Source organism: Oncorhynchus mykiss, chromosome 11 (assembly GCF_013265735.2).
Source record: "Oncorhynchus mykiss isolate Arlee chromosome 11, USDA_OmykA_1.1, whole genome shotgun sequence".
Classification (NCBI taxonomy): Eukaryota; Metazoa; Chordata; class Actinopteri; order Salmoniformes; family Salmonidae; genus Oncorhynchus; species Oncorhynchus mykiss.
The window spans coordinates 77,488,475-77,516,185 of NC_048575.1; the positions used below are offsets into that span (position 1 = coordinate 77,488,475).

The 27,711-nt window shown below is 47.2% G+C and overlaps 1 protein-coding gene across 1 annotated transcript in view; it reads right to left on the reverse strand.

Moving 5' to 3' along the window:
* The window catches only part of LOC110536424, a 34,059-nt gene extending 6,603 nt beyond the window's left edge, over positions 1-27,456 (reverse strand). Inside the window, exons 1-2 of the mRNA XM_036936418.1 lie at positions 27,337-27,456; positions 84-6,767 (exon numbers count right to left, since the gene is read on the reverse strand). Of these exons, the coding sequence (XP_036792313.1) occupies positions 84-6,732 (6,649 nt within the window). The 5' untranslated portion in view covers positions 6,733-6,767; positions 27,337-27,456. The remainder of the gene's footprint in view (positions 1-83; positions 6,768-27,336) is intronic.
* Positions 27,457-27,711: the final 255 nt, after the last annotated feature.

The following is a 27,711-nucleotide window of genomic DNA, read 5'->3' on the forward strand; positions in this document are numbered from 1 at the left end:
TGGTATTATTCATTTCATACAGTCATATTTATGAAGGGTGTCAGTCATGTTGGACCACCAACTGTACATAAGTGCTGACTCACCATGACCAGGAAACAGGTGTCCACAGACAGCTTTAGCTGCAGTTGAGTCTTCAACACAAATTTTGCTCCAACCGCCCCCGTCCATGTTCCCCTCAACGATCCCTGTGTAATCCGAGCCACTTGTCTGCAGCTTTACTTTTCTACATTTCACCTGTGGACTCCTGAGAGTCCCTGTCAGTGTTACAAACTCCAACTGTCTATCTGCACAGGCAAACCTGGCGTAGGGATCAATATTATGGAAGGAAACTCTCCATGCCACGATATCGCCAACTAAGTCATAAAGGCCATCTTGAATGTTGACAAGATGGAAGTCAGGCTCACAGGGTGAGGTTATCAATCCCCAGTCACCACCGTGGCAGGTGATGGTGCTGTCCTCAGAGGAAATGTGGTGGAAATGATCACATCTCAAGTACAGAGAGTCGCCTTCTTTGAAATTCCTTGTGCTACCTGAAGGTGAATAGAATTTACCATGAGGAACCTGGGGAGGGGCAAGGCAGGGGCTTGGTTTGCATTGCAGTATTCCAGCTCTAGGGGGTGGGAACCACTCTCCTGATTCTACCTGGCATGTAAAGCTGGACACCCCAAAAAGATCGTACCCTGAGTCACAGCTGTAGACGATTGTAATGGAGTTTGAGTGTTGCAAGGATTGGTGAAACCCGTTGTTGATCTCCGGTGGGGTACTGCAACAAAACGGAGGGGTGGGTTGAAAAGTACCGTAGTGACATCTGCTTTTGAAGTCGACACCAAGACAGATAACAGAGATAATTCTGCCATGAGGAACATGATTGCGCCAATGGATGCAGCCTCTGGGGACACAGGGCCTATTCAAGGGTAGTAATAGGTCTGTTGGTGTGCATTGAATTTCAGAGCTAGAGGTCAGCTGGTAGCCCTCCAGGCACTCAATCACCGCCACCGGTCCATCCGCTGTCATTTTCTCCTCAACGATAGTGCTTCCACTGGGGGCGATGAAGCCAAAGCATATGCTTAGAGTTTCTATTGGTGGGAAGACAACCTTCTGACTTTCCATCTCTTCTATTACCGATGACACAAAGACCCTGAATGCACATTTAGGTTTTAAGTCGCGGATTTCCGCTCTAGCGTCGCTGGTGTTGAAGTGCGCCACCAGGTCACCACTGTCTTCTTCCACAAGCACCACGTAAGTGTACCTCTCGCTGTCGGGGTCAGACCCCACAGGGGGTGCCGCCCAGTTTATCATCACGCTGCTGTGGGTGACGTGCAGCACTTTCAGAGACGCTGGCGGATTGGGTTTCGTTCTCTGTGCTGCCTCCCATAAAACCAACACTGGAACTTCACATCTCGTCAGGTAGAGCTGAAAGGTGTAAAGGACTCCAGAAAGGAGGCCAGTGATTTCCAATGAGGGGCTGTTACCCCAAGGTAAAGTGTCGGTGTGGAAAAGCTGGTCTGACACTTTTAAATGATAGCGGAACATTGACTCTGCCACACTTCCTACTCTCCCCAGAGCCATGTCTTCGACTTCAATGGCCGTCTCATTAGCACGTGTCACGCTGAAGGGTGGAAGGGATGAGTTAAAAGCCTTGAGGGAGGGGCTAATCTCAACAGCTGAGTTGAAGTAGGATGAGTCGGTCAGGGTGTTGTTTGCAAAGGCAAAGCTGATGTGTTGGTAAAGCGAGCGGTTGCTGCTCCAGTTGTCAAAAATCACAGTGAGCGAGTCTCTGCCAATCAGGTTTAGAAGAGGGTCTCGGTAGTGCAGAGAAACAACAAGGTTTCCTTCTAAAGTAAAGAAGCAGGCGTCCTGGGGGGCGAAGTTACGAATTAGAACGCTATCTTCGATCCCATCTGAGGCGAAGTTGTCGATGTGTTTCACTCCGCTGCTGTCATCCAGAATGTAAAGGTCTCTTCCTGGCCCCCCACACAGCAGGTCTGACCCGTGTTCCGGCACCAGACTGTCATTTCCGAATTTCCCAATCAGCTGGTTATCCTCGTTGTCGCCAATCAGCAGGTCGTTGAACTCTGTCCCAATTACCCTCTCCACACCAGTGAAGGTGTCATTTTCCGCGTCTGCTCCCCACCCCCTGCCTGAGTGTAGGTCCACCGTGACCCCACTGCCTGTCCGCACGTCTCCACTGAAGAATACTGTATCTATCCCAGGACCCCCGTCAATCCTGTCGGCCCCACCTCCCCCGTAGATTAAGTCGTCTCCCTCGCCACCCTGGATTTCATCCTCCCCTTCTCCCCCCTCCAGGACGTCATTCCCGCCATCTCCGATGATGATGTCATTTCCTCCAAAGCCCTCGATCATCTCGCTTCCCTGGTGGCCATGGATATAGTCATTCATGTTGCCCCCGACAATAAGGAAACTGCCGTTGCTCCCCGTGATGTAGTTACTGAAGGCAGTGGCGCCACGTATTCTAGAAACATTGCTGAATTCACTTCCTGATGAGGCACAGCTGATGTTGCAGCTCTTGGTGGAGGATGCCATGTCAATGCTGAGAACGGACTTGTAGGGGTAAGAATCACCATTGATTTTGAACAGAAATCCATCCAAGGAACGAACCAGGAGGTGCTGAAACTTCGGCCCCTTCAAGTACTTCAGCAAGCGTACACGGACCGAGTCGTTCCTAGAGCGGGAGAACATGATAATGTGGGGTCCCTCCAGGAGAACTTCGACGTCTTCATAGAGGACCTGGAGGAAGAGGTTGTCCATTTTCATGTCTCCTGCCTCGTTGTCAATTTCGTTCTCATAGCCGTATGCATGGCCAAGGACATAGGTGTCTGACCCATTGCCTCCCCGCAGGTACTGGTACTTGTAAATGTTTCCAATGCCAGGGTCAATGAAGTTGTCCAACGAGTTTCCAATCACAGTGTATGAACACTTGTTAGATTTGGCTTGGAACCTTTCCACTTTCCTCCAGGGCTCTTTGCTCAAGTCAAATATTTGTTTCTGGTCTATACACTCCTCCTTGCTGAGGTTAATTTCCATGGGACTCATGACGTCCTGGTCGGACTCATTGAGCGGCAAGGTGGAGATGATGCCGTCAGAAGTCTGCACAACCAGGTGTTGGAAGTTCTCACCCTGGAACCACTTCCACAGGACGACTTCAATGTTAACAACTGCCACCTTCAAAACAAGGTGTGGCAATCGAAGCTCTGTTTTGATTTCCCCCCAGGCATACTGGATAAACAAAACGTCGCTAGTTTTGTCTTCTGCAAGATTGTTGATATGAGCTCCTCCGCAGCCAGACTTGATGACGTATTTATCACTGCCACCTCCTCCCTGCAGGTGGTCCCTGCCCCCGCTGCAGCTGAGGAAATTGCCCAGCACATTCCCGACAACGATGTCATCATAGGGGGAGTCAAAGACAGTCACCACAGTGTGGAAGTGTTGGTCAGTTTTGTTGAGGTTGACGGTGCTGCCATGTTGCTCTGTGCTGAGGTCTACAATCAGCGGCGTCTTTACCAGCCCACTGTCTTCACTTTTTGAGATGTAAAAAGTCACATGATCAGAAGACAGAAACGCCAAGTGTTGATATTGTCTGTCAGTGTTCCACTTTTGCAAATGGAAGCACGTTGACTTCGGCTCTTTTTCGTCTGTCACCTGAACACCATCATCCAGCAGTTCTGCACGAATCCTCTGGAAGGGCACGTGAAACACCACCAAGTCTACTTTCTGGTCTGTGGCGTAGTTGTTGATGATATCACAGCCTTCTGCTGGAAAGATCTCATAGGTGTCGGCTCCCTCTCCTCCTTCAAGTACATCTGCTCCCGGACCACCATTGAGAACGTTGTCCCTCTTGTTGCCTAAAATGCTGTCACTAAAATTGCTGCCCAAAACCCTGATTACACTTTGGTAAACCCCCTCCAGTCTGAGAGATATTGGACTTTGGGATTTGGTGTTGTCCAGAGTTTCCGGGACACAGTTAGTATGGAACTTGTGCCCCATAAGTCCTCTGTCTGCTATTTTAAACATGACGCCATCAGAAGACTCAAATGTCATGTGCTGATAGTAGTCAACGTTACTGTGGGTAAACCAGTTCCTAATGGTGATCTGGTGCTTCTTCTGTTGTCCGTAAACGAGGAGAAGATCGTTTTGATTCCGGATACAATCAATGCGGCTGAAAGGTGCTTTTATCAACAGGTGATCCTCAAACAAATCGTGGGAGAAATTGTCAATCTCGGAAATGCTTCCATCTGTGGGAAAGACGTAAAGGTCCCTCCCTTCTCCGCCAGAGAGCACCGAAGCCTGCGACCCGAGAAAGAAAATGTCATCCCCCCCATGACCGTGGATGGTGTAGCGGTAGTTCCGGATCACGTAGTCCAAATCCAGGCCTCCATAAGCGCAGGGGTCTGAGGGAGCTTTTGGAGGCTGCTCTGCTGACGGTTGATGGAGGGCAAAGAATGAGTTGTCCTTGTCATTCCCATAATAGGTGCCGAACAGGGAGGAGCGGAGCAGGAGTTCTCCACAGATTACCTTTTTGGAGTGCACTGGGATGACCCACCACAGGTTTGCAGTCTTCTGGGTGTACAGGAACTGGCGAGACTCCCCCACCCCAAGAATGATGCTCTGAATGGCGGGGTTGTGGAATGTTTTCACAATGGTTTTGACCCCGCCTCGCCCATCATCAATGCCTCCAACATGAATGGTAACATTGCCGTGGTTCGACAGCCGGACCGTTATCAAACCCCCGTACTGTGAGAGCGCCCCTTCCGTCAGGTCGATGGTGCTTACGTTACCGTCATTGGCCACTATTCTGTAATAGGCACCGGGGGAAGACAATTTCCGCAGAAGCTCTTGGTTTTTTCTGTATTCTTCATCCACCTCTTTCATCTGTCTCAGCAGCCCTCCAGTGCCAAAATCCAAAGCACCTTCCCCTAACCCTTTTAAAACAGCAGTCAGTTTCTGTATGTCATTAGACCCCTTGGGCAGCCGGTCCAGCTCACTCACAACATCGCAGTAAAAATCACTGAGAGACATCCTAACTATGGTCAGGCCAATGATTATGGGCTCCAGAATGAGTGCGGCCGGAGGGAAGGCCACTTCAGCGATGGACAGCACAGTGGTTGACACGTCCAAGACTAAGTTTGAAACTTTTAAGCCATAATATTTCTTCTGTTCTGGGTCAGAGTTGTTGCTTGTCTGAATCGCTACAGAATCTTCAGCTATGAAATAGAATTGGAAACCCAAGCCAACGAAGGGAATGTCCTTCAGAAATTGTCCAGCGGCACTCTCCTGAACTCTTTCCAGTGAGCCGCTTACTCTCTCCAATGTCTTCTCTAGACCCAATCTCTCTGCCCCTTTACGGATGGTGCTTTTTAATATGTTCTGGGACATTTTGGAGAGCCGTTGATTCACGCCAGTCAGCCCCCCAAGCCCGTGTAGAGACTGGGTGAGAGTGAAGGCACCTCTGGCTGTATCATTCTCTGCAAAAAACTTCCCCGCCCCAATGAAGCCAGCCACAATGCCATACACCGCCATGCCTCTGCTGATCTTGTCCAAGGCACCCCCACCTGCCGCTTTCACCCGACTGCCCTGATGCATGGCATTCTCTTCGATCTGCCGGGTGTAGAAGGTTTTGGACTCATCTAGAGGGAAGGAGACCAGGTGGGTGTCCTCTGGATTCCTCCTGCTTGCCACTTCCACCTCCACTTGACCGTCTTTAATGCGCAGTGACTTGTCCTTCACCACATACTCTTCTGAATTGCACACATTTCTGCGTCGTCGCCTCTTCTTATAACAACCACGTAAGTTAATATCTAGCTGCTCCCCAAAGCTGTTTTGGTCATTAAGCTGGTTTATGTTTGTTTCCAAATCGACCTCCATTTGGTTATTATTATTAGTCATTTTTCGCAAGGGGCTGCGAAACACGTTTCCATTTTCATAAGTAAACAAACATCTTCTTTGATCTTTTATGATCATTTCATTCCTCATTTGCCCATGGTTCAAGACAGCAGGAAAAGGTTCCATACCCTTTTGCTCATAACTCCAGAATAGGTTTTCAGGAACATCACCCATTTGGGTTTGGTAAACATTAAATGTGTCAGTTGTTGACACGAAGGTGTCGTACGCCACAATCTTATGGAGCTGGAACCCTAGATGATTATTATTCACCTCCTTCATGAATCCAGTCATGTAATTGCTTGCGGCATCCGTTCCAGCATTGCACACAATGAATCGCATTTCAACTTGGGGTTGTTTCATATTGCTGACCAATACCTTCACCACATTAGCCAGTTCATGGTAATTCATGTTGTTGATGTTGTAGTCCACGCCAAAATGTTTCTGACCATAGTTTGTTAACTCTACACGTTTTCTGTAACCATGAGAAATCAAGGTAATCTTGACTCTATCAGCGTTCTCAATAAGTGCATTGCTCATCCCATTTGGCATGCTAAGCACATTAAATGTTGTTTGACCGTTTTGGTCTATGTCTGCTTTCATAACACACACCTTAGCTGCTTTCCCTTTGATGTAAGAAGATGCGTAACTAAGATAAGCTTGGTCATTGATGAAGACATCGGATGGCCCAAGCACTAAGTGAATGTCCACTTCATTTGGCCGATCAACGTTAACCTGTTGCCACTCCGGTCTGGAGTAAGGCCACATGGAGCCGCACCCCGGGACACAGGCTGAGAGGATGGCAATAAACATGGAAAGACCAGCGGGCCTCATGGTGGCTATTCAACATTCACAACAACCGCTTTCTCCTGAGAAAAGAAAAACACAGTAAGGAAAGATATTAAGGATTAAAGAAATTAAGAATAGATTCATGATATTACTGATTAATGATATTAAGGATATTTTAATGTCTGCTTCCAACTCACGCTCTCAAACACATAGACCCCCTGAACGCAGCCCACTTTCCAGCTCAGACTCTCAAACACATAGATCCCCTGAACGCAGCCCACTTTCCAGCTCAGACTCTCAAACACATAGATCCCCCTGAACGCAGCCCACTTTCCAGCTCAGACTCTCAAACACATAGATCCCCTGAACGCAGCCCACTTTCCAGCTCAGACTCTCAAACACATAGATCCCCTGAACGCAGCCCACTTTCCAGCTCAGACTCTCAAACACATAGATCCCCTGAACGCAGCCCACTTTCCAGCTCAGACTCTCAAACACATAGATCCCCTGAACGCAGCCCACTTTCCAGCTCAGACTCTCAAACACATAGATCCCCTGAACGCAGCCCACTTTCCAGCTCAGACTCTCAAAAACATAGATCCCCTGAACGCAGCTCACTTTCCAGCTCAGACTCTCAAACACATAGATAGATCCCTTGAAGGCAGCTCACTCTCCAGATCCCAATCACCTGAATTCTGATCACCTGTTCACACACCTGTATGTCATTAACACACACGATTTCATTCAGTTCTTTGCATCCCATCTTTGTGAGGTATTGTTTGTTTTGATACGCTTTTCTATTCAGGGCTCTGTTTTTCCTGTTAATCCTCCTGTGTTTCATAGTTTTGGCCATTCTCACTAACAATGCCTTTAACAATTCCCTGCCTGTACTTTAGCCTATCAGATTCCCTGTCATCAACCTCTTGCCTGATCTTCCGGACTACTTTACTAGCCTTTTCCCTGCCTGTACTGTTGCCTTTTGGACCCCCTGTGTATGACCTTCTGCTTGCCCCTGGACCCAGCTACCTGCCTCCTCCTGTGTATGACCTACTGCCTGCCCCTGGACCCAGCTACCTGCCTCCTCCTGTGTATGACCTACTGCCTGCCCCTGGACCCAGCTACCTGCCTCCTCCTGTGTATGACCTACTGCCTGCCCCTGGACCCACCTACTGCCTGCCCCTGGACCCACCTACTGCCTGCCCCTGGACCCACCTACTGCCTGCCCCTGGACCCAGCTACCTGCCTCCTCCTGTGTATGACCTTCTGCCTGCCCCTGGACCCACCTACTGCCTGCCCCTGGACCCACCTACTGCCTGCCCCTGGACCCAGCTACCTGCCTCCTCCTGTGTATGACCTTCTGCCTGCCCCTGGACCCAGCTACCTGCCTCCTCCTGTGTATGACCTTCTGCCTGCCCCTGGACCCAGTTACCTGACTCCTCCTGTGTATGACCTACTGCCTGCCCCTGGACCCAGCTACCTGCCTCCTCCTGTGTATGACCTTCTGCCTGCCCCTGGACCCAGCTACCTGCCTCCTCCTGTGTATGACCTACTGCCTGCCCCTGGACCCAGCTACCTGACTCCTCTTGTGTATGACCTTCTGCCTGCCCCTGGACCCAGCTACCTGCCTCCTCCTGTGTATGACCTACTGCCTGCCCCTGGACCCAGCTACCTTACTCCTCCTGTGTATGACCTACTGCCTGCCCCTGGACCCAGCTACCTTACTCCTCCTGTGTATGACCTTCTGCCTGCCCCTGGACCCAGCTACCTGCCTCCTCCTGTGTATGACCTACTGCCTGCCCCTGGACCCAGCTACCTGCCTCCTCCTGTGTATGACCTACTGCCTGCCCCTGGACCCAGCTACCTGCCTCCTCCTGTGTATGACCTTCTGCCTGCCCCTGGACCCAGCTACCTGCCTCCTCCTGTGTATGACCTTCTGCCTGCCCCTGGACCCAGCTACCTGCCTCCTCCTGTGTATGACCTTCTGCCTGCCCCTGGACCCAGCTACCTGCCTCCTCCTGTGTATGACCTTCTGCCTGCCCCTGGACCCAGTTACCTGACTCCTCCTGTGTATGACCTACTGCCTGCCCCTGGACCCAGCTACCTGCCTCCTCCTGTGTATGACCTTCTGCCTGCCCCTGGACCCAGCTACCTGCCTCCTCCTGTGTATGACCTACTGCCTGCCCCTGGACCCAGCTACCTGACTCCTCTTGTGTATGACCTTCTGCCTGCCCCTGGACCCAGCTACCTGCCTCCTCCTGTGTATGACCTACTGCCTGCCCCTGGACCCAGCTACCTTACTCCTCCTGTGTATGACCTACTGCCTGCCCCTGGACCCAGCTACCTTACTCCTCCTGTGTATGACCTTCTGCCTGCCCCTGGACCCAGCTACCTGCCTCCTCCTGTGTATGACCTACTGCCTGCCCCTGGACCCAGCTACCTGCCTCCTCCTGTGTATGACCTACTGCCTGCCCCTGGACCCAGCTACCTGCCTCCTCCTGTGTATGACCTTCTGCCTGCCCCTGGACCCAGCTACCTGCCTCCTCCTGTGTATGACCTTCTGCCTGCCCCTGGACCCAGCTACCTGCCTCCTCCTGTGTATGACCTTCTGCCTGCCCCTGGACCCAGCTACCTGCCTCCTCCTGTGTATGACCTACTGCCTGCCCCTGGACCCAGCTACCTGCCTCCTCCTGTGTATGACCTTCTGCCTGCCCCTGGACCCAGCTACCTGCCTCCTCCTGTGTATGACCTTCTGCCTGCCCCTGGACCCAGCTACCTGCCTCCTCCTGTGTATGACCTTCTGCCTGCCCCTGGACCCAGCTACCTGCCTCCTCCTGTGTATGACCTTCTGCCTGCCCCTGGACCCAGCTACCTGCCTCCTCCTGTGTATGACCTTCTGCCTGCCCCTGGACCCAGCTACCTGCCTCCTCCTGTGTATGACCTTCTGCCTGCCCCTGGACCCAGCTACCTGCCTCCTCCTGTGTATGACCTTCTGCCTGCCCCTGGACCCAGCTACCTGCCTCCTCCTGTGTATGACCTACTGCCTGCCCCTGGACCCAGCTACCTGCCTCCTCCTGTGTATGACCTTCTGCCTGCCCCTGGACCCAGCTACCTGCCTCCTCCTGTGTATGACCTACTGCCTGCCCCTGGACCCAGCTACCTGCCTCCTCCTGTGTATGACCTACTGCCTGCCCCTGGACCCAGCTACCTGCCTCCTCCTGTGTATGACCTACTGCCTGCCCCTGGACCCAGCTACCTGACTCCTCCTGTGTATGATCTACTGCCTGCCCCTGGACCCAGCTACCTGACTCCTCTTGTGTATGACCTACTGCCTGCCCCTGGACCCAGCTACCTGCCTCCTCCTGTGTATGACCTACTGCCTGCCCCTGGACCCAGCTACCTGCCTCCTCCTGTGTATGACCTACTGCCTGCCCCTGGACCCAGCTACCTGACTCCTCCTGTGTATGATCTACTGCCTGCCCCTGGACCCAGCTACCTGCCTCCTCCTTTGTATGATCTACTGCCTGCCCCTGGACCCAGCTACCTGACTCCTCCTGTGTATGACCTACTGCCTGCCCCTGGACCCAGCTACCTGCCTCCTCCTGTGTATGACCTTCTGCCTGCCCCTGGACCCAGCTACCTGACTCCTCCTGTGTATGACCTTCTGCCTGCCCCTGGACCCAGCTACCTGACTCCTCCTGTGTATGACCTTCTGCCTGCCCCTGGACCCAGCTACCTGCCTCCTCCTGTGTATGACCTACTGCCTGCCCCTGGACCCAGCTACCTGCCTTCTCCTGTGTATGACCTTCTGCCTGCCCCTGGACCCAGCTACCTGACTCCTCCTGTGTATGACCTTCTGCCTGCCCCTGGACCCAGCTACCTGCCTCCTCCTGTGTATGACCTACTGCCTGCCCCTGGACCCAGCTACCTGCCTCCTCCTGTGTATGACCTACTGCCTGCCCCTGGACCCAGCTACCTGACTCCTCCTGTGTATGACCTACTGCCTGCCCCTGGACCCAGCTACCTGCCTCCTCCTGTGTATGACCTACTGCCTGCCCCTGGACCCAGCTACCTGCCTCCTCCTGTGTATGACCTACTGCCTGCCCCTGGACCCAGCTACCTGCCTCCTCCTGTGTATGACCTACTGCCTGCCCCTGGACCCAGCTACCTGCCTCCTCCTGTGTATGACCTACTGCCTGTCCCTGGACCCAGCTACCTGACTCCTCCTGTGTATGACCTACTGCCTGCCCCTGGACCCAGCTACCTGACTCCTCCTGTGTATGACCTACTGCCTGCCCCTGGACCCAGCTACCTGCCTCCTCCTGTGTATGACCTACTGCCTGCCCCTGGACCCAGCTACCTGCCTCCTCCTGTGTATGACCTTCTGCCTGCCCCTGGACCCAGCTACCTGACTCCTCCTGTGTATGATCTACTGCCTGCCCCTGGACCCAGCTACCTGCCTCCTCCTGTGGTCCTTCACTAATAAACACCTGCTGCGCTCTGCGCTTGAAACCAGCTCTCTGTCTACCATTGTATTCATTACAGATATATTAATGATATTAAAGATAGATTAATGATATTAAGGATAGATTAATGATATTAAAGATAGATTTATGATATTACAGATATATTAATGATATTAAAGATTCATGATATTAAGGATTCATGATATTAAAGATAGATTAATTAATTTAAGGATAGATTAATGATATTAAAGATAGATTCATGATATTAAGGATTCATGATATTAAGGATAGATTAATTATATTTATTTTACCTTTATTTTATCAGTGAGTCATACTGAGACCAGGATCTCTTTCTATAAAAGGGATTTATAAATGAAAACATTGCAATGTATCAACATTGCGACATCAAAGAGGGCCAACCAACTTTCTGGTAGAGAATGCAGTGATGACATCACAGAGGGCCAACCAACTTTCTGGTAGAGAATGCAGTGATGACATCACAGAGGGCCAACCAACTTTCTGGTAGAGAATGCAGTGATGACATCACAGAGGGCCAACCAACTTTCTGGTAGAGAATGCAGTGATGACATCACAGAGGGCCAACCAACTTTCTGGTAGAGAATGCAGTAATGACATCACAGAAGGCCAACCAACTTTCTGGTAGAGAATGCAGTGATGACATCACAGAGGGCCAACCAACTTTCTGGTAGAGAATGCAGTGATGACATCACAGAGGGCCAACCAACTTTCTGGTAGAGAATGCAGTAATGACATCACAGAAGGCCAACCAACTTTCTGGTAGAGAATGCAGTAATGACATCACAGAGGGCCAACCAACTTTCTGGTAGAGAATGCAGTAATGAAATCACAGAGGGCCAACCAACTTTCTGGTAGAGAATGCAGTAATGACATCACAGAGGGACAACCAACTTTCTGGTAGAGAATGCAGTAATGAAATCACAGAGGGCCAACCAACTTTCTGGTAGAGAATGCAGTGATGACATCACAGAGGGCCAACCAACTTTCTGGTAGAGAAAGCAGTGATGACATCACAGAGGGCCAACCAACTTTCTGGTAGAGAATGCAGTAATGACATCACAGAGGGCCAACCAACTTTCTGGTAGAGAATGCAGTAATGACATCACAGAGGGCCAACCAACTTTCTGGTAGAGAATGCAGTAATGACATCACAGAGGGCCAACCAACTTTCTGGTAGAGAATGCAGTAATGACATCACAGAGGGCCAACCAACTTTCTGGTAGAGAATGCAGTAATGACATCACAGAAGGCCAACCAACTTTCTGGTAGAGAATGCAGTAATGAAATCACAGAGGGCCAACCAACTTTCTGGTAGAGAATGCAGTAATGAAATCACAGAGGGCCAACCAACTTTCTGGTAGAGAATGCAGTAATGAATACTAAAATTGTTAGCCGTAATAAAGAGCAGTGTGCTATGATAAACTGCATCCAATGTCTTTAATGAAATGGTAGCTGAATTCATATACAGTACAAAAGTTTGGACACACCTCCTCTATTCAAGGGTTTTTCTTTATTTTTTACTATTTTCTACTTTGTAGAATAATTTTTAAGACATCAAAACTATGAAATAACACATATGGAATCGTGTAGTAACCAAAAAAATCGAAATCCCTTTCCCTACATGCCACCTGGTTTAGGCCAATTGAAGAAAGCCTCAAAATTAGCCGCGAGTGATCAACAGTATGGAAAGCCTTTGACAGGTCAATGAAGAGGGCAGCACAATGCCCTTTTAGGAATTTGTACACCTCAGTGCATTTACTGTTTTCCAAGACTTAGAAGGATCACCAGCAGAGTCAGAGATAGAGCTCAAAAAGTAGCTTGATTTTTCTTTTTTAGCAGCTTTCTTTTCTCAATTGTCTTAAAGATTGCCAGTCCTCCACAGAGTCAGTTTTCCTTGCTTTGGTTTCTCATCTGAATGAGTTCAGATAGCTCAGAAGAAAACCAAGGGTTAGATCTATCTTTGACTCTGAATTGTTTAAAAGGGGTGTGTTTATCTGCCATAGGAATAAATATGGAGGAGAAATGTTCTAGAACCTTTGAGGGTTTTTACTGAGTTGCGCAGAGGTCTAAGGCACTGGTGTCACTAAGTCCCATAGGGCGATGTCCCATAGGGCGATGCACAATTGGCCCAGTGTCGTCCGAATTAGGGGAGGGTTTGGCCGGGGTAGGCCGTTATTGTAAATATGAATTTGTTTTTAACTGAATTGCCTAGTTAAATTTTAAAAAGAGGACTAGTATTTTGCTGTTTCTTATCTCTGATACATACTATGGGACAATGATCACTGAGAGCATATGCAAATACTACACTAGACAAATATTTATGGGGATCATTAGTAAGAATTAAATCAATCAATAAGGGTTTTGAGATCAATGGAATCAGATTAAAATCAATGCATATACTCTTAAATTTGATCTGATGCCAGGGATATCCCCTAAAATGACCAACTCAGAGGACAAAAAAAGGTGTTAAATACTCTGATATAGCACCAAAAGCATCCACCATGGCAGCAGAGGGTCGGTAAATCCCGGCAACAAATACACGTGTGTTCTGGTTTATCTACAACCAGGAGATTTTAAAGATTGGGACTCCATGAAACTAGATTTTACATATATGGCACCCTCCTCCTCCTTTCTGTATTCGGTCACATCTAAATACATTAAAATAATTTACTTCAATGTCTTTATCAGAGACAGAACCATTTAACCATGTTTCCGAGGTAACCAGAATGTCAGGACACGGATCCTGTAACCTGTAACCATTGCCTCCATTTTTAAATCATACTTTGCACATTTAGGTGCATTATGCGAAGCCCCTTGGGAGATTTAAAGTCAGAGGGGGTATTCAGCTCTTGTCCCATAGGAGCTAACAAGCATAGGGTCATCTGCAGCTATTTGTTGATTGAGCTGAGACTTTGCCAAGGTCCCTGGCCAAACACATGACAGCAGAGCAGACTGAGCATTTGACAGACCTCCCTCAAGTCGCTGGATGCAGGGACTGGGGGGTACCTGGGAGAGCAGTGTTGGCAGAGCTCAGTCCACCCTGATGAAGCTACCGCCAAAGGAGTGGAGATGCTGCAGGGGATCGGAGGCTCCATTATAGGTGTGCAAAGGAGGCTTTGGTGTGGCTTCTGTTGCATAGTTGGGGCTGCCATGGGGGGCAGGAGTGTCCCAGGCCTGGTAGCAGAATTGAGGAGGGTGGTGTGGAGGGCAAAGCTCCAAACTCTCATCATTTTTTTTTTTTTACCTTTGTTTAACTACGCAAGTCAGTTAAGAACACATTCTTATTTACAATGACAGCCTAGCAACAGTGGGTTAACTGGTCTAGGAACAGTGGGTTAACTGGTCTAGGAACAGTGGGTTAACTGGTCTAGGAACAGTGGGTTAACTGGTCTAGGAACAGTGGGTTAACTGGTCTAGGAACAGTGGGTTAACTGGTCTAGGAACAGTGGGTTAACTGGTCTAGGAACAGTGGGTTAACTGGTCTAGGAACAGTGGGTTAACTGGTCTAGGAACAGTGGGTTAACTGGTCTAGGAACAGTGTGGTTAACTGGTCTAGGAACAGTGGGTTAACTGGTCTAGGAACAGTGGGTTAACTGGTCTAGGAACAGTGGGTTAACTGGTCTATGAACAGTGGGTTAACTGGTCTAGGAACAGTGGGTTAACTGGTCTATGAACAGTGGGTTAACTGGTCTAGGAACAGTGGGTTAACTGGTCTAGGAACAGTGGGTTAACTGGTCTAGGAACAATGGGTTAACTGGCCTAGGAACAGTGGGTTAACTGGTCTAGGAACAGTGGGTTAACTGGTCTAGGAACAGTGGGTTAACTGGTCTAGGAACAGTGGGTTAACTGGTCTAGGAACAGTGGGTTAACTGGTCTAGGAACAGTGGGTTAACTGGTCTAGGAACAGTGGGTTAACTGGTCTAGGAACAGTGTGGTTAACTGGTCTAGGAACAGTGGGTTAACTGGTCTAGGAACAGTGGGTTAACTGGTCTAGGAACAGTGGGTTAACTGGTCTATGAACAGTGGGTTAACTGGTCTAGGAACAGTGGGTTAACTGGTCTATGAACAGTGGGTTAACTGGTCTAGGAACAGTGGGTTAACTGGTCTAGGAACAGTGGGTTAACTGGTCTAGGAACAATGGGTTAACTGGCCTAGGAACAGTGGGTTAACTGGTCTAGGAACAGTGGGTTAACTGGTCTAGGAACAGTGGGTTAACTGGTCTAGGAACAGTGGGTTAACTGGTCTAGGAACAGTGGGTTAACTGCCTTGTTCAGAGGCAGAATGACAGATGTTTACCTTGTCAGCTTGAGGATTTGAATGATGTGAATGATACCTGGTGTGGACTGCATCATGTTGTCCACTACCCTCAACAGTGTTCTGCCAGACCCTAGGGTAGTGGTCGCTGCTGTGTGGAACTGGGCTGAGTTGAGGTGGGCCTGGTCTGGTAGAGCTGTGCTGTGATGGGCCGGGTTTGGTTGTGCTGTGCTGTGACGGGCTGGGTCTGGTAGAGCTGTGCTGAGGCGGGCTGGGTCTGGTTGAGCTGTGCTGAGGTCTGGTAGCATGGGAGGGAGGTTGTGGGGGGAATTGAACAGGGTGCTGTGGAGGTCAGTGTTGCCGGCGATGCTCCAAACTCCGCATGGGGCCCCTTTGACTGTAAAAGGTTTCGGCATAGCTCAGTGGTATCTGTATGCATTTCCTAGGAGAGAAGTGGTTGAGGGTGGTGTGGGGGCCAGTGTTGCTGGCTGTTCCCCTGTGAATGATGATATGGCTTGCGGAGCCAAGTTGTGCCACAGTCAAGAGCTCCATAGCTCGCTCTGTTGTGGGGTATCGTTAATATAATGTCTGGTTTCTCGTCAGGTCTATGGAGGATGGCAGGAGTGATGGGAGTAATTACAGGCTGTGAGATGGGAATGGAGGGGGTCAGCTGGGTTGGTGCATTGGTTGGGTTGGTTGGTTGGTTGTTTGTGTTGGTTGGTTGGTTGGTTGGTGGGTGGGTTCTGATTCAGCTGTTGGCCTGGTCCTGGGTTTTTGTGCGACTCTTTGTAGAGTGGATGTTGGTTGCTCAGAAATTCCTATCTTAGCTTATGTAGCTCCTTCTGCAGGTTCTGCATGTGGCTGGTGTTGACTGTGCTGGACAGTTCCTCTCTAAGTCTGAACACGTTTGTCATTGTACACTGCAGCTCCCGGATCTCCTTCCCATGCTGATGCACCAGGCTGATCTCCTCCTCTATAAGATGCTGTGGTACTGCAGGTGTCAACGTGTGAGAGAGGCACGCTCAGGGCTGTGTCTGCTGCAGGTGAGGGAGGGAGAGCGACACTGGGGACTACATACTGGGACACAGAGGGAGTGGAGACTGCTTTAGGTTAGTGACAGTGTAGTGGTTTTAAGTTCAGCATCAAGAGTTTTTATTTGGTCGAAGTAGTTGACAATTTGATCCAGACTGGCATCTGAACCTTAAACCATCACAGTGCCATTATTATAAAAAACTAATGATACATTTTGGGGTGGAATCAAGGTACAGTTGCCTCTGTTCTGTTTTCTGACATTTTAAGTTCATTGTTGGTCTTGTGAAGAGCTGTGGGCCCAGCAGTAGGATCAACATGCTGGTCTTGTGGAGAGCTGTGGGCCCAGCAGTAGGATCAACATGCTGGTCTTGTGGAGAGCTGTGGGCCCAGCAGTAGGATCAACATGCTGGTCTTGTGGAGAGCTGTGGGCCCAGCAGTAGGATCAACATGCTGGTCTTGTGGAGAGCTGTGGGCCCAGCAGTAGGATCAACATGCTGGTCTTGTGGAAAGGTTTCTGCCAAGCATTAGGATCAACATGCTGGTCTTGTGGAGAGGTTTCTGCCAAGCATTAGGATCAACATGCTGGTCTTGTGGAGAGGTTTCTGCCAAGCATTAGGATCATCTGTGTAGAACAGAAGGTCTCCTTTTATTTCCTTGTTTACTTTTAGAATTAAGACTCTGGAGATTCTCTTCAAAATGTGTTTTTTAATTCATTTTTTCCTGACTCACTTGTAACATTTTCAGGAAAGGTGATGGCAAGGTCTCTGAAACAATGCTTAGGGAATGCATCCATCATCTTCTCCATGGTGATCTCTATAAACAATGCACCCTGTTCTAGAATGATGTGCATGTAACTCTTGATGAAAGCGCTTATTTAAATAATGCACCTATAGATAAATGCACTTTTATGAATAATACAACAAAAGATACACTACATGACCAAAAGTATGTGGACACCTGCTCGTCGAACATCTAATTCCAAAATCATGGGCATTAATATGGAGTTGGTCCCCCCTTTGCTGATATAACAGCCTCCACTCTTCTGGGAAGGCTTTCCACTAGATGTTGGAACATTGCTGCGGGACTTGCTTCCATTCAGCCACAAGAGCATTAGTAAGGTTGGGCACTGATGTTGGGTGATTAGGCCTGGCTCGTAATCGGCGTTCCACTTCATCCCTAAGGTGTTCGATGGGGTTGAGGTCAGGGCTCTCTGCAGGCCAGTCAAGTTCTTCCACACCGATCTCGACAAACTATTTCTGTATGGACCTCGCTTTGCGAATGGGAGCATTGCCATGCTGAAACAGAAAAGGCCTTCCCCAAACTAGCCCGAACCATGAAAAACAGCCCCAGACCATTATTCCTCCTCCAACAAACTTTACATTTTACACTATGCATTCAGGCAGGTAGCACTCTCCTGGCATTCGACAAACCCAGATTAGTCCGTCGGAATGCCAGATGGTTTCCACTGCTCCAAAATCCAATGCCGAGAAGCTTTACACCACTCCAGCCAACACATGGCATTGCACATGGTTATCTTAGGCTTGTGAGCAGCTGCTCAGCCATGGAAATCCGACGAACAGTTGGCAGTTTGGAACTCAGTAGTGAGTGTTGTAACTGAGGACTGACAATTTTCACGAGCTACACGCTTCAGCACTCAGCGGTCCCGTTCTGTGAGCTTGTGTGGCCTACCACTTCACGGCTCAAGCGTTGTTGCTCCTAGACGTTTCCACTTTACCATAACAGAATTTACAATTGGCCGGGGCAGCTCTAGCAGGACAGAAGTTTGACAAACTCACTTGTTGGAAAGGTGGCTTCCTATGACGGTGCCACGTTGAAAGTCACTGAGCTCTTCAGTAAGGTCATTCTGCTGCCAATGTTTGTCTATGGAGATTGCATGGCTGTGTACTCGATTTTATACACCTGTCAATAACGGGTGTGGCTGAAATAGACAAATTCACTCATTTGAAGGAGTGTGCACATACTTTTGTATATATAGTGTGTCACACCCTGATCTGTTTCACCTGTAACCGAAAGGTTGCAAAATAAAATCCCCGAGCTGACAAGGTAAAAATATGTTGTTCTGCCCCTGAACAAGGCAGTTAACCCACTTCCTAGGCTGTCATTGAAAATAAGAATTTGTTTTTAACTGACTTGCCTAGTAAAATTTAAATTGTCTCCACGCCACTCCAGGTGTCGCCCATTATCCCCTGTGTATTTATACCTGTGTTCTCTGTTTGTCTGTTGCCAATTCGTCTTGTTTGTCAAGTCAACCAGCATTTTTGTGTCTCAGCGCCTGCTTTTCCCAGTCTCTCTTTTTCTCGCCCTCCTGATTTTGACTCTTGCCTGTCCTGACTCTGAGCCCGCCTGCCTGACCACTCTGGCTGCCCCTGACCCTGACCCTGACCCTGAGCCCGCCTGCCGACCTGTACCTTTGCCCCACCTCTGGTTTACTGACCCCTGCCTGTCTTGACCTGGATTATTAAACCATTGATATTCGACGTTGTCTGCATCTTGGTCTTACCTTCATACCTGACATAGTGTATTAAATGTGTTTTTCAATTAAACAACACATTCTACATAAATTAAGTTACTCTCTCAATGAACTATCCTCCAGAAAACCTTCCTCTCCCTATCAAGGCCTGAGCTATCCTCAAAAACACTTCCTCTCCCTATCAAGGCCTGAACTACCTCCAGAAATCCTTCCTCTCCCTATCAAGGCCTGAACTACCTCCAGAAATCCTTCCTCTCCCTATCAAGGCCTGCACTACCTCCAGAAATCCTTCCTCTCCCTATCAAGGCCTGAGCTATCCTCAAAAACACTTCCTCTCCCTATCAAGGCCTGAGCTACCTCCAGAAATCCTTCCTCTCCCTATCAAGGCCTGAGCTATCCTCAAAAACACTTCCTCTCCCTATCAAGGCCTGAGCTACCTCCAGAAATCCTTCCTCTCCCTATCAAGGCCTGAGCTATCCTCAAAAACACTTCCTCTCCCTATCAAGGCCTGAGCTATCCTCAAAAACACTTCCTCTCCCTATCAAGGCCTGAACTACCTCCAGAAATCCTTCCTCTCCCTATCAAGGCCTGCACTACCTCCAGAAATCCTTCCTCTCCCTATCAAGGCCTGAGCTACCTCCAGAAATCCTTCCTCTCCCTATCAAGGCCTGAGCTATCCTCAAAAACACTTCCTCTCCCTATCAAGGCCTGAACTACCTCCAGAAATCCTTCCTCTCCCTATCAAGGCCTGCACTACCTCCAGAAATCCTTCCTCTCCCTATCAAGGCCTGAGCTACCTCCAGAAATCCTTCCTCTCCCTATCAAGGCCTGAGCTACCTCCAGAAATCCTTCCTCTCCCTATCAAGGCCTGAGCTACCTCCAGAAATCCTTCCTCTCCCTATCAAGGCCTGAGCTACCTCCAGAAATCCTTCCTCTCCCTATCAAGGCCTGAGCTACCTCCAGAAATCCTTCCTCTCCCTATCAAGGCCTGAGCTACCTCCAGAAATCCTTCCTCTCCCTATCAAGGCCTGAGCTACCTCCAGAAATCCTTCCTCTCCCTATCAAGGCCTGAGCTACCTCCAGAAATCCTTCCTCTCCCTATCAAGGCCTGAGCTACCTCCAGAAATCCTTCCTCTCCCTATCAAGGCCTGAGCTACCTCCAGAAATCCTTCCTCTCCCTATCAAGGCCTGAGCTACCTCCAGAAATCCTTCCTCTCCCTATCAAGGCCTGCACTACCTCCAGAAATCCTTCCTCTCCCTATCAAGGCCTGAGCTACCTCCAGAAATCCTTCCTCTCCCTATCAAGGCCTGAGCTACCTCCAGAAATCCTTCCTCTCCCTATCAAGGCCTGAGCTACCTCCAGAAATCCTTCCTCTCCCTATCAAGGCCTGAGCTACCTCCAGAAATCCTTCCTCTCCCTATCAAGGCCTGAGCTACCTCCAGAAATCCTTCCTCTCCCTATCAAGGCCTGAGCTACCTCCAGAAATCCTTCCTCTCCCTATCAAGGCCTGCACTACCTCCAGAAATCCTTCCTCTCCCTATCAAGGCCTGAGCTACCTCCAGAAATCCTTCCTCTCCCTATCAAGGCCTGAGCTATCCTCAAAAACACTTCCTCTCCCTATCAAGGCCTGAGCTACCTCCAGAAATCCTTCCTCTCCCTATCAAGGCCTGAGCTACCTCCAGAAATCCTTCCTCTCCCTATCAAGGCCTGAGCTACCTCCAGAAATCCTTCCTCTCCCTATCAAGGCCTGAGCTATCCTCAAAAACACTTCCTCTCCCTATCAAGGCCTGAGCTACCTCCAGAAATCCTTCCTCTCCCTATCAAGGCCTGAGCTACCTCCAGAAATCCTTCCTCTCCCTATCAAGGCCTGAGCTACCTCCAGAAATCCTTCCTCTCCCTATCAAGGCCTGAGCTACCTCCAGAAATCCTTCCTCTCCCTATCAAGGCCTGAGCTACCTCCAGAAATCCTTCCTCTCCCTATCAAGGCCTGAGCTACCTCCAGAAATCCTTCCTCTCCCTATCAAGGCCTGAGCTACCTCCAGAAATCCTTCCTCTCCCTATCAAGGCCTGAGCTACCTCCAGAAACACTTCCTCTCCCTATCAAGGCCTGAGCTACCTCCAGAAATCCTTCCTCTCCCTATCAAGGCCTGAGCTACCTCCAGAAATCCTTCCTCTCCCTATCAAGGCCTGAGCTATACCGTTAGGTGAATTCGGCGCATGTGACAAATACAATTTGATTTAGTATGATTTAAAGTGCTGCTGCTCATGGAATTGGTTGCTTGGACATGTTAATATTATTAAAGATATTAGGAATAGATTACTTATATTAAGGATAGATTAATGATATTAAGGATTAATGATATTAAGGATTATTAATATTAAATATAGATTAATGATATTAAGGATTAATGATATTAAGGATAGATTAATGATATTAAGGATGACTAATATTAAATATATATTAATGATATTAAGGATGACTAATATTAAATATAGATTAATGATATTAAGGATGAGTGATATTCAAATCAAATCAAACTTTTTTTGTCACGCGCGCCGAATACAACAGGTAGACCAGACCTTACAGTGAAATGCTTACTTACAGGCTTTAACCAATAGTGTGAAAAAAAGGTATGTTTATGTGTGTGTGTGTGTGTGTGTGTGTGTGTGTGTGTGTGTGTGTGAGTGTGTGTGTGTGTGTGTGTGTGAGTGTGTGTGTGTGTGTGTGTGTGTGTGTGTAGGTAAGTAAGGAAATAAAAACAACAATAAAAATAAATTTGAAAAAGGAGTAGCAAGGCTATATACAGACACCGGTTAGTCAGGCTTATTGAGGTAGTATGTACATGTAGATATGGTTAAAGTGACTATGCATATATGATGAGCAGAGAGTAGCAGTAGCGTAGAAGAGGGGATGGCGGGTGGTGGGACACAATGCAGATAACCCAGTTAGCCAATGTGCGGGAGCACTGGTTGGTCGGGCCAATTTAGGTAGTATGTTCATGAGTGTATAGTTAAAATGGCTATGCATATAGATAAACAGAGAGTAGCAGCAGCGTAAAAGAGAGGTTGGGGGTGGTGGAGGGGGACACACACAATACAAATAGTTTGAGTAACCTTTGGTTACCTGTTCAGGAGTCTTATGGCTTGGGGGTAAAAACTGTTGAGAAGCCTTTTTGTCCTAGACTTGGCACTCCGGAACCGCTTGCCATGCGGTAGTAGAGAGAACAGTCTATGACTGGGGTGGCTGGGGTCTTTAACAATTTTTAGGGCCTTCCTCGGACACCGCCTAGTGTAGAGGTCCTGGATGGCAGGCAGCTTAGCCCCAGTGATGTACTGGGCCGTTCGCACTACCCTCTGAAGTGTCTTGCCCCGTCGATGAGAATAGGGGCGTGCTCGGTGCTCCTTTTCCTGTAGTCCACAATCATCTCCTTAGTCTTGGTCAAGTTGAGAGATAGGTTGTTATTCTGGCATCACCCGGCCAGGTCTCTGACCTCCTCCCTATAGGCTGTCTCGTCGTTGTCGTGATCAGGCCTACCACTGTTGTGTCGTCTTCAAACTTAATGATGTTGGAGTCGTGCCTGGCCATGCAGTCGTGGGTGAACAGGGAGTACAGGAGGGGACTGAGCACGCACCCCAGGGGAGCTCCAGTGTTGAGGATCAGTGTGGCAGATGTGTTGCTACCTACCCTTACCACCTGGGGGCGGCACATCAGGAAGTCCAGGATCCAGTTGCAGAGGGAGGTGTTTAGTCCTAGGTTCCTTAGCTTAGTGATGAGCTTTGAGGGTACTATGTTGAACGCTGAGCTGTAGTCAATGAATAGCTTTCTCACATAGGTGTTCCTTTTGTCCAGGTGGGAAAGGGCAGTGTGGAGTGCAATAGAGATTGCATCATCTGTGGATATGTTTGGGCGGTATGCAAATTGGAGTGGGTCTAGGGTTTCTGGGATAATGGTGCTGATGTGAGCCATTACCAGCCTTTCAAAGCACTTCATGGCTACGGCCGTGAGTGCTAAGGGTCTGTAGTCATTTAGGCAGGTTGCTTTTGTGTTCTTGGGCACAGGGACTATGGTAGTCTGCTTGAAGCATGTTGGTATTACAGACTCATTCAGGGACATGTTGAAAATGTCAGTGAAGACTCCTGCCAGTTGGGCATCACCTGCGCGGAACATTCGTCCTGATAATCCGTTTGGCCCCCGCAGCCTTGTGTATGTTGACCTGTTTCAAGGTCTTACGTCGGCTATGGAGAGCGTGATTACACAGTCGTCCGAAACAGCTGGTGCTCTCATGCATGCATCAGTGTTGCTTGCCTCGAAGAGCGTGAAAAAAACTATTTAGCTTGTCTGGTGGGCTTGTGTCACTGGGCAGCTCTCGGCTGTGCTTCCCTTTGTAGTCTGTAATAGTTTGCAAGCCCTGCCACATCCGACGAGCGTCAGAGCCGTGTAGTATGATTCAATCTTAGCCCTGTATTGACGCTTTGCCTGTTTGATGGTTTGTCACAGGGCATAGCGGGATTCTTGTAAGTTTCCGGATTAGAGTTCTGCACCTTAAAAGCGGCAGCTCTGCCCTTTAGCTCAGTGCGAATGTTGCCTGTAATCCGTTGCTTCTGGTTGGGGTATGTACGTACAGTCACTATGGGGATGACTTCCTCAATGCACTTATTGATAAAGCCAGTGACTGATGTGGTGTATTCCTCAATGTCATCGGAAGAATCCCGGAACATGTTCCAGTCTGTGATAGCAAAACAGTCTTGTAGTTTAGCATCTGCTTCATCTGACCATTTTTTATAGACCGAGTCACTGGTGCTTCCTGCTTTAATTTTTGCTTGTAAGCAGGAATCAGGAGGATAGAGTTGTGATCGGATTTACCAAATGGAGGGCGAGGGAGAGCTTTGTATGCGTCTCTGTGTGTGGAGTAAAGGGGATCTTGAATTTTTTCCCTCTGGTTGCACATTTCACATGTTGATAGAGATTTGGTAGAACTGATTTAAGTTTCCCTGCATTAAAGTCTCCGGCCACTAGGTGCGCCACCTCTGGGTGAGCGGTTTCCTGTTTGCTTATTTCCTTATACAGCTGATTGAGTGCGGTCTTAGTGCCAGCCTCTTTCCGTGGAGGTAAATAAACAGCCATGAAAAATATCGCTGAGAATTCTCTAGGCAAGTAATGTGGCCTGCAATTTATCACGATAACCTCTACGTCAGGCGAGCAAAATCTAGAGACTTCCTTAGATTTTGTGCACCAGCTGTTGTTAACAAATATGCACAGGATATTCGTGATCGTATCTCATCTAGTTTATTGTAGCACGTTGGAGAGTAATATTGACTGTAACGGGAGCTTTCCTACTCGCCTTCTGCTAGTCCTGGCGAGGATTTCAGCCCTTCGTCCTCTGTGTTGTTTCCTTTTGCGAATAATTGGGATGTCAGCCTTTTGGGATGTTTGGAGAGTATCGTGTGTGCCCTGCATGTTGTTGCTGTTGTTGTTGTTGAAGAAATCTTTGTCGTTGAAAAAACCTTTGCCTAATCCGAGGTGAGTGATCGCTGTCCTGATATCCAGAAGCTCTTTGTCTAATCCGAGGTGAGTGATCGCTGTCCTGATATCCAGAAGCTCTTTGTCTAATCCGAGGTGAGTGATCTCTGTCCTGATATCCAGAAGCTCTTTGTCTAATCCGAGATGAGTGATCTCTGTCCTGATATCCAGAAGCTCTTTGTCTAATCCGAGGTGAGTGATCTCTGTCCTGATATCCAGAAGCTCTTAGTCTAATCCGAGGTGAGTGATCTCTGTCCTGATATCCAGAAGCTCTTAGTCTAATCCGAGGTGAGTGATCGCTGTCCTGATATCCAGAAGCTCTTTGTCTAATCCGAGGTGAGTGATCGCTGTCCTGATATCCAGAAGCTCTTTGTCTAATCCGAGGTGAGTGATCTCTGTCCTGATATCTAGAAGCTCTTTGTCTAATCCGAGGTGAGTGATCGCTGTCCTGATATCTAGAAGCTCTTTGTCTAATCCGAGGTGAGTGATCGCTGTCCTGATATCCAGAAGCTCTTTGTCTAATCCGAGGTGAGTGATCTCTGTCCTGATATCTAGAAGCTCTTTGTCTAATCCGAGGTGAGTGATCTCTGTCCTGATATCCAGAAGCTCTTTCTCTAATCCGAGGTGAGTGATCTCTGTCCTGATATCCAGAAGCTCTTTGTCTAATCCGAGGTGAGTGATCTCTGTCCTGATATCCAGAAGCTCCTTTCTGCCGTAAGATATGGTTGCAGAAACATTATGTACAAAATAATTTACAAATATCGCGAAGAAAAACACATAAGAAAACACATAATAGCGCAGTTGGTTAGGAGACCGTAAAACGGTCTATATTAAAGATAGATGAATGATATTATGGATTAATGATTTTAAAGATTGATTAATGATATTAAAGATTGATGAATGATATTAAAGATTGATGAATGATATTAAAGATATATTAATGATATTAAGGGTTAATGATATTAAAGATATATTAATGATATTAAGGAAAGATTAGTGATATTAAAGATATATTAATGATATTAAGGGTTAATGATATTAAAGATATATTAATGATATTACAGATATATTAATGACATTAAGGATTAATGATATTAAGGATAGATTAATGATATTAAGGATAGATTAGTGATATTAAAGATATATTCATGATATGAAGGATTAATGATATTAAATATATATTAATGATATAAAGGATAGATGAATGATATTAAGGATTAATGATATTACAGATATATTAATGATATTAGGGATTAATGATATTACAGATGATATTAAGGATTAATGATATTAAGGATAGATTAATGATATTAAGGATAGATTAGTGATATTAAAGATATATTCATGATATGAAGGATTAATGATATTAAATATATATTAATGATATAAAGGATAGATTAATGATATTAAGGATTAATGATATTAAATATAGATTAATGATATTAAGGATAGATTAGTGATATTAAAGATTAATGATATTAAATATATAGTATTGATATAAAAGATAGATTAATGATATTAAGGATTCATGATATTAAAGATAGATTAATGATATTAAGGATAGATTAGTGATATTAAAGATTAATGACATTAAATATATATTAATGATATAAAGGATAGATTAATGATATTAAGGATTCATGATAAAAATGATTATTCATATTAAAGATGCATTCATTTATATTAGAATTATAGTAATTCCACCTGATTTTAAAGGAAAAGGCTTTCCAGCCTACTCCCCCAGCCTTGGAAACCTAATAAAGGACCTTTTGTAAAATGTCCACTGTGGAAGACACGGGGTCATAGATGTCATTGTTCAATTTGACTTTTATATTACAGTCTTACACCATTTGTACGAAGCTGAAGGTTTACATGCCCACAGCAATAACATACATGAGCACAACAGTAGCATGTTCACATTGCTTTCACACAAAATGCAAATGATAAGCACCTTTTTGTTAGCATATCTCTCTACATAAGACACACAAATCAATTGAGTAAGTGTTGACAATCAAAACAGAATAATTTCCTTACATCATATACAATGCCTTTAAAAAGTACCTATTTTACTAGAAATGTTTGCAGATTTATTTTTAAAAAATGAATACAGAAATATCTAATTTACATAAGTTTTCACACCCCTGAGTCAATACATGAATCACCTTTTGCAGCAATTACAGCTGTCCTTCTGAAAAGCAAAAAGGTGAATTTGTCTCCAAGTGTCTGTTGGAAAGCAGCCTGAACCAGGTTAACCTCTAGGATTTTGCCTGATCTAAGCTATCTTCCGGGGGGGGGGGGGGGGTTTATCCTAAAAACATGATGCAGCCACCACCATGCTTGAAAATATGAAGTGGTACTCAGTTATGTGTTGGATTTGCCATAAAGCTTTGTATTTAGGACATAAAGTTTGTATTCTGTACAGGCTTCCTCCTTCTCCACTCTGTCATTTAGGTTAGTATGGGGGAGTAACTACAATGTTGTTGATCCATCCTCAGTTTTCTCCCATCACAGCCATTAAACTGTGTAATTGTTTTAAAGTCACCATTGGCCTCATTGTGTAATCCCTGAGCAGTTTCCTTCCTCTCCGTCAAACTGAGTTAGGAAGGACGGCTGTATCTTTGTAGTGACTGGATATATTGCTACACCATCCAAAGTGTAATTGTTTTAATTCGGTCATACCAAGAATAATTTAGCTATTTGATTTTTATTGTTTTACTCTCTCGAATGGACACACAACCAATAAAACGAGGTTGCATTTTTTTGAGCCAAGAACCAAATACTGGTGCAGGGATTTTCAAGGCAAAATATGTTTTTAGATGAAATCTAACAGAAATGAAGCTACTCTTACCTTTATGAAGGTAAACAAGTTGATATGTGTTCCTGTATTGAAGGTTCTGCACTGTGTTCTCTCGCTCTCTCTGAGTGTGTCAGTTTGCAGGAGTTAATGATAAAGTGTTTCGAATCACATTGGTTTTTATATGAAGCTTGCTGTTTGGCTGTGGGTTGGTCTAAAACCCTCTGGAGTCAAAACGGGGGTGAAAGATTGAAAAACATGTTTTCTGAAAAGAGAACAAAGGGGAGGTGTTGAGGGGAGAAGATCTTTGACTTGCCAGGAGAACAAATTGGGCTTGCAAGAGAAGAGCCCCCCCCCTCTCTCTCTTCACCTTTTACTCTCTCTCTCTACAAATAATTTGTTATTTTGACTCTATACTCCAAAAGTTTG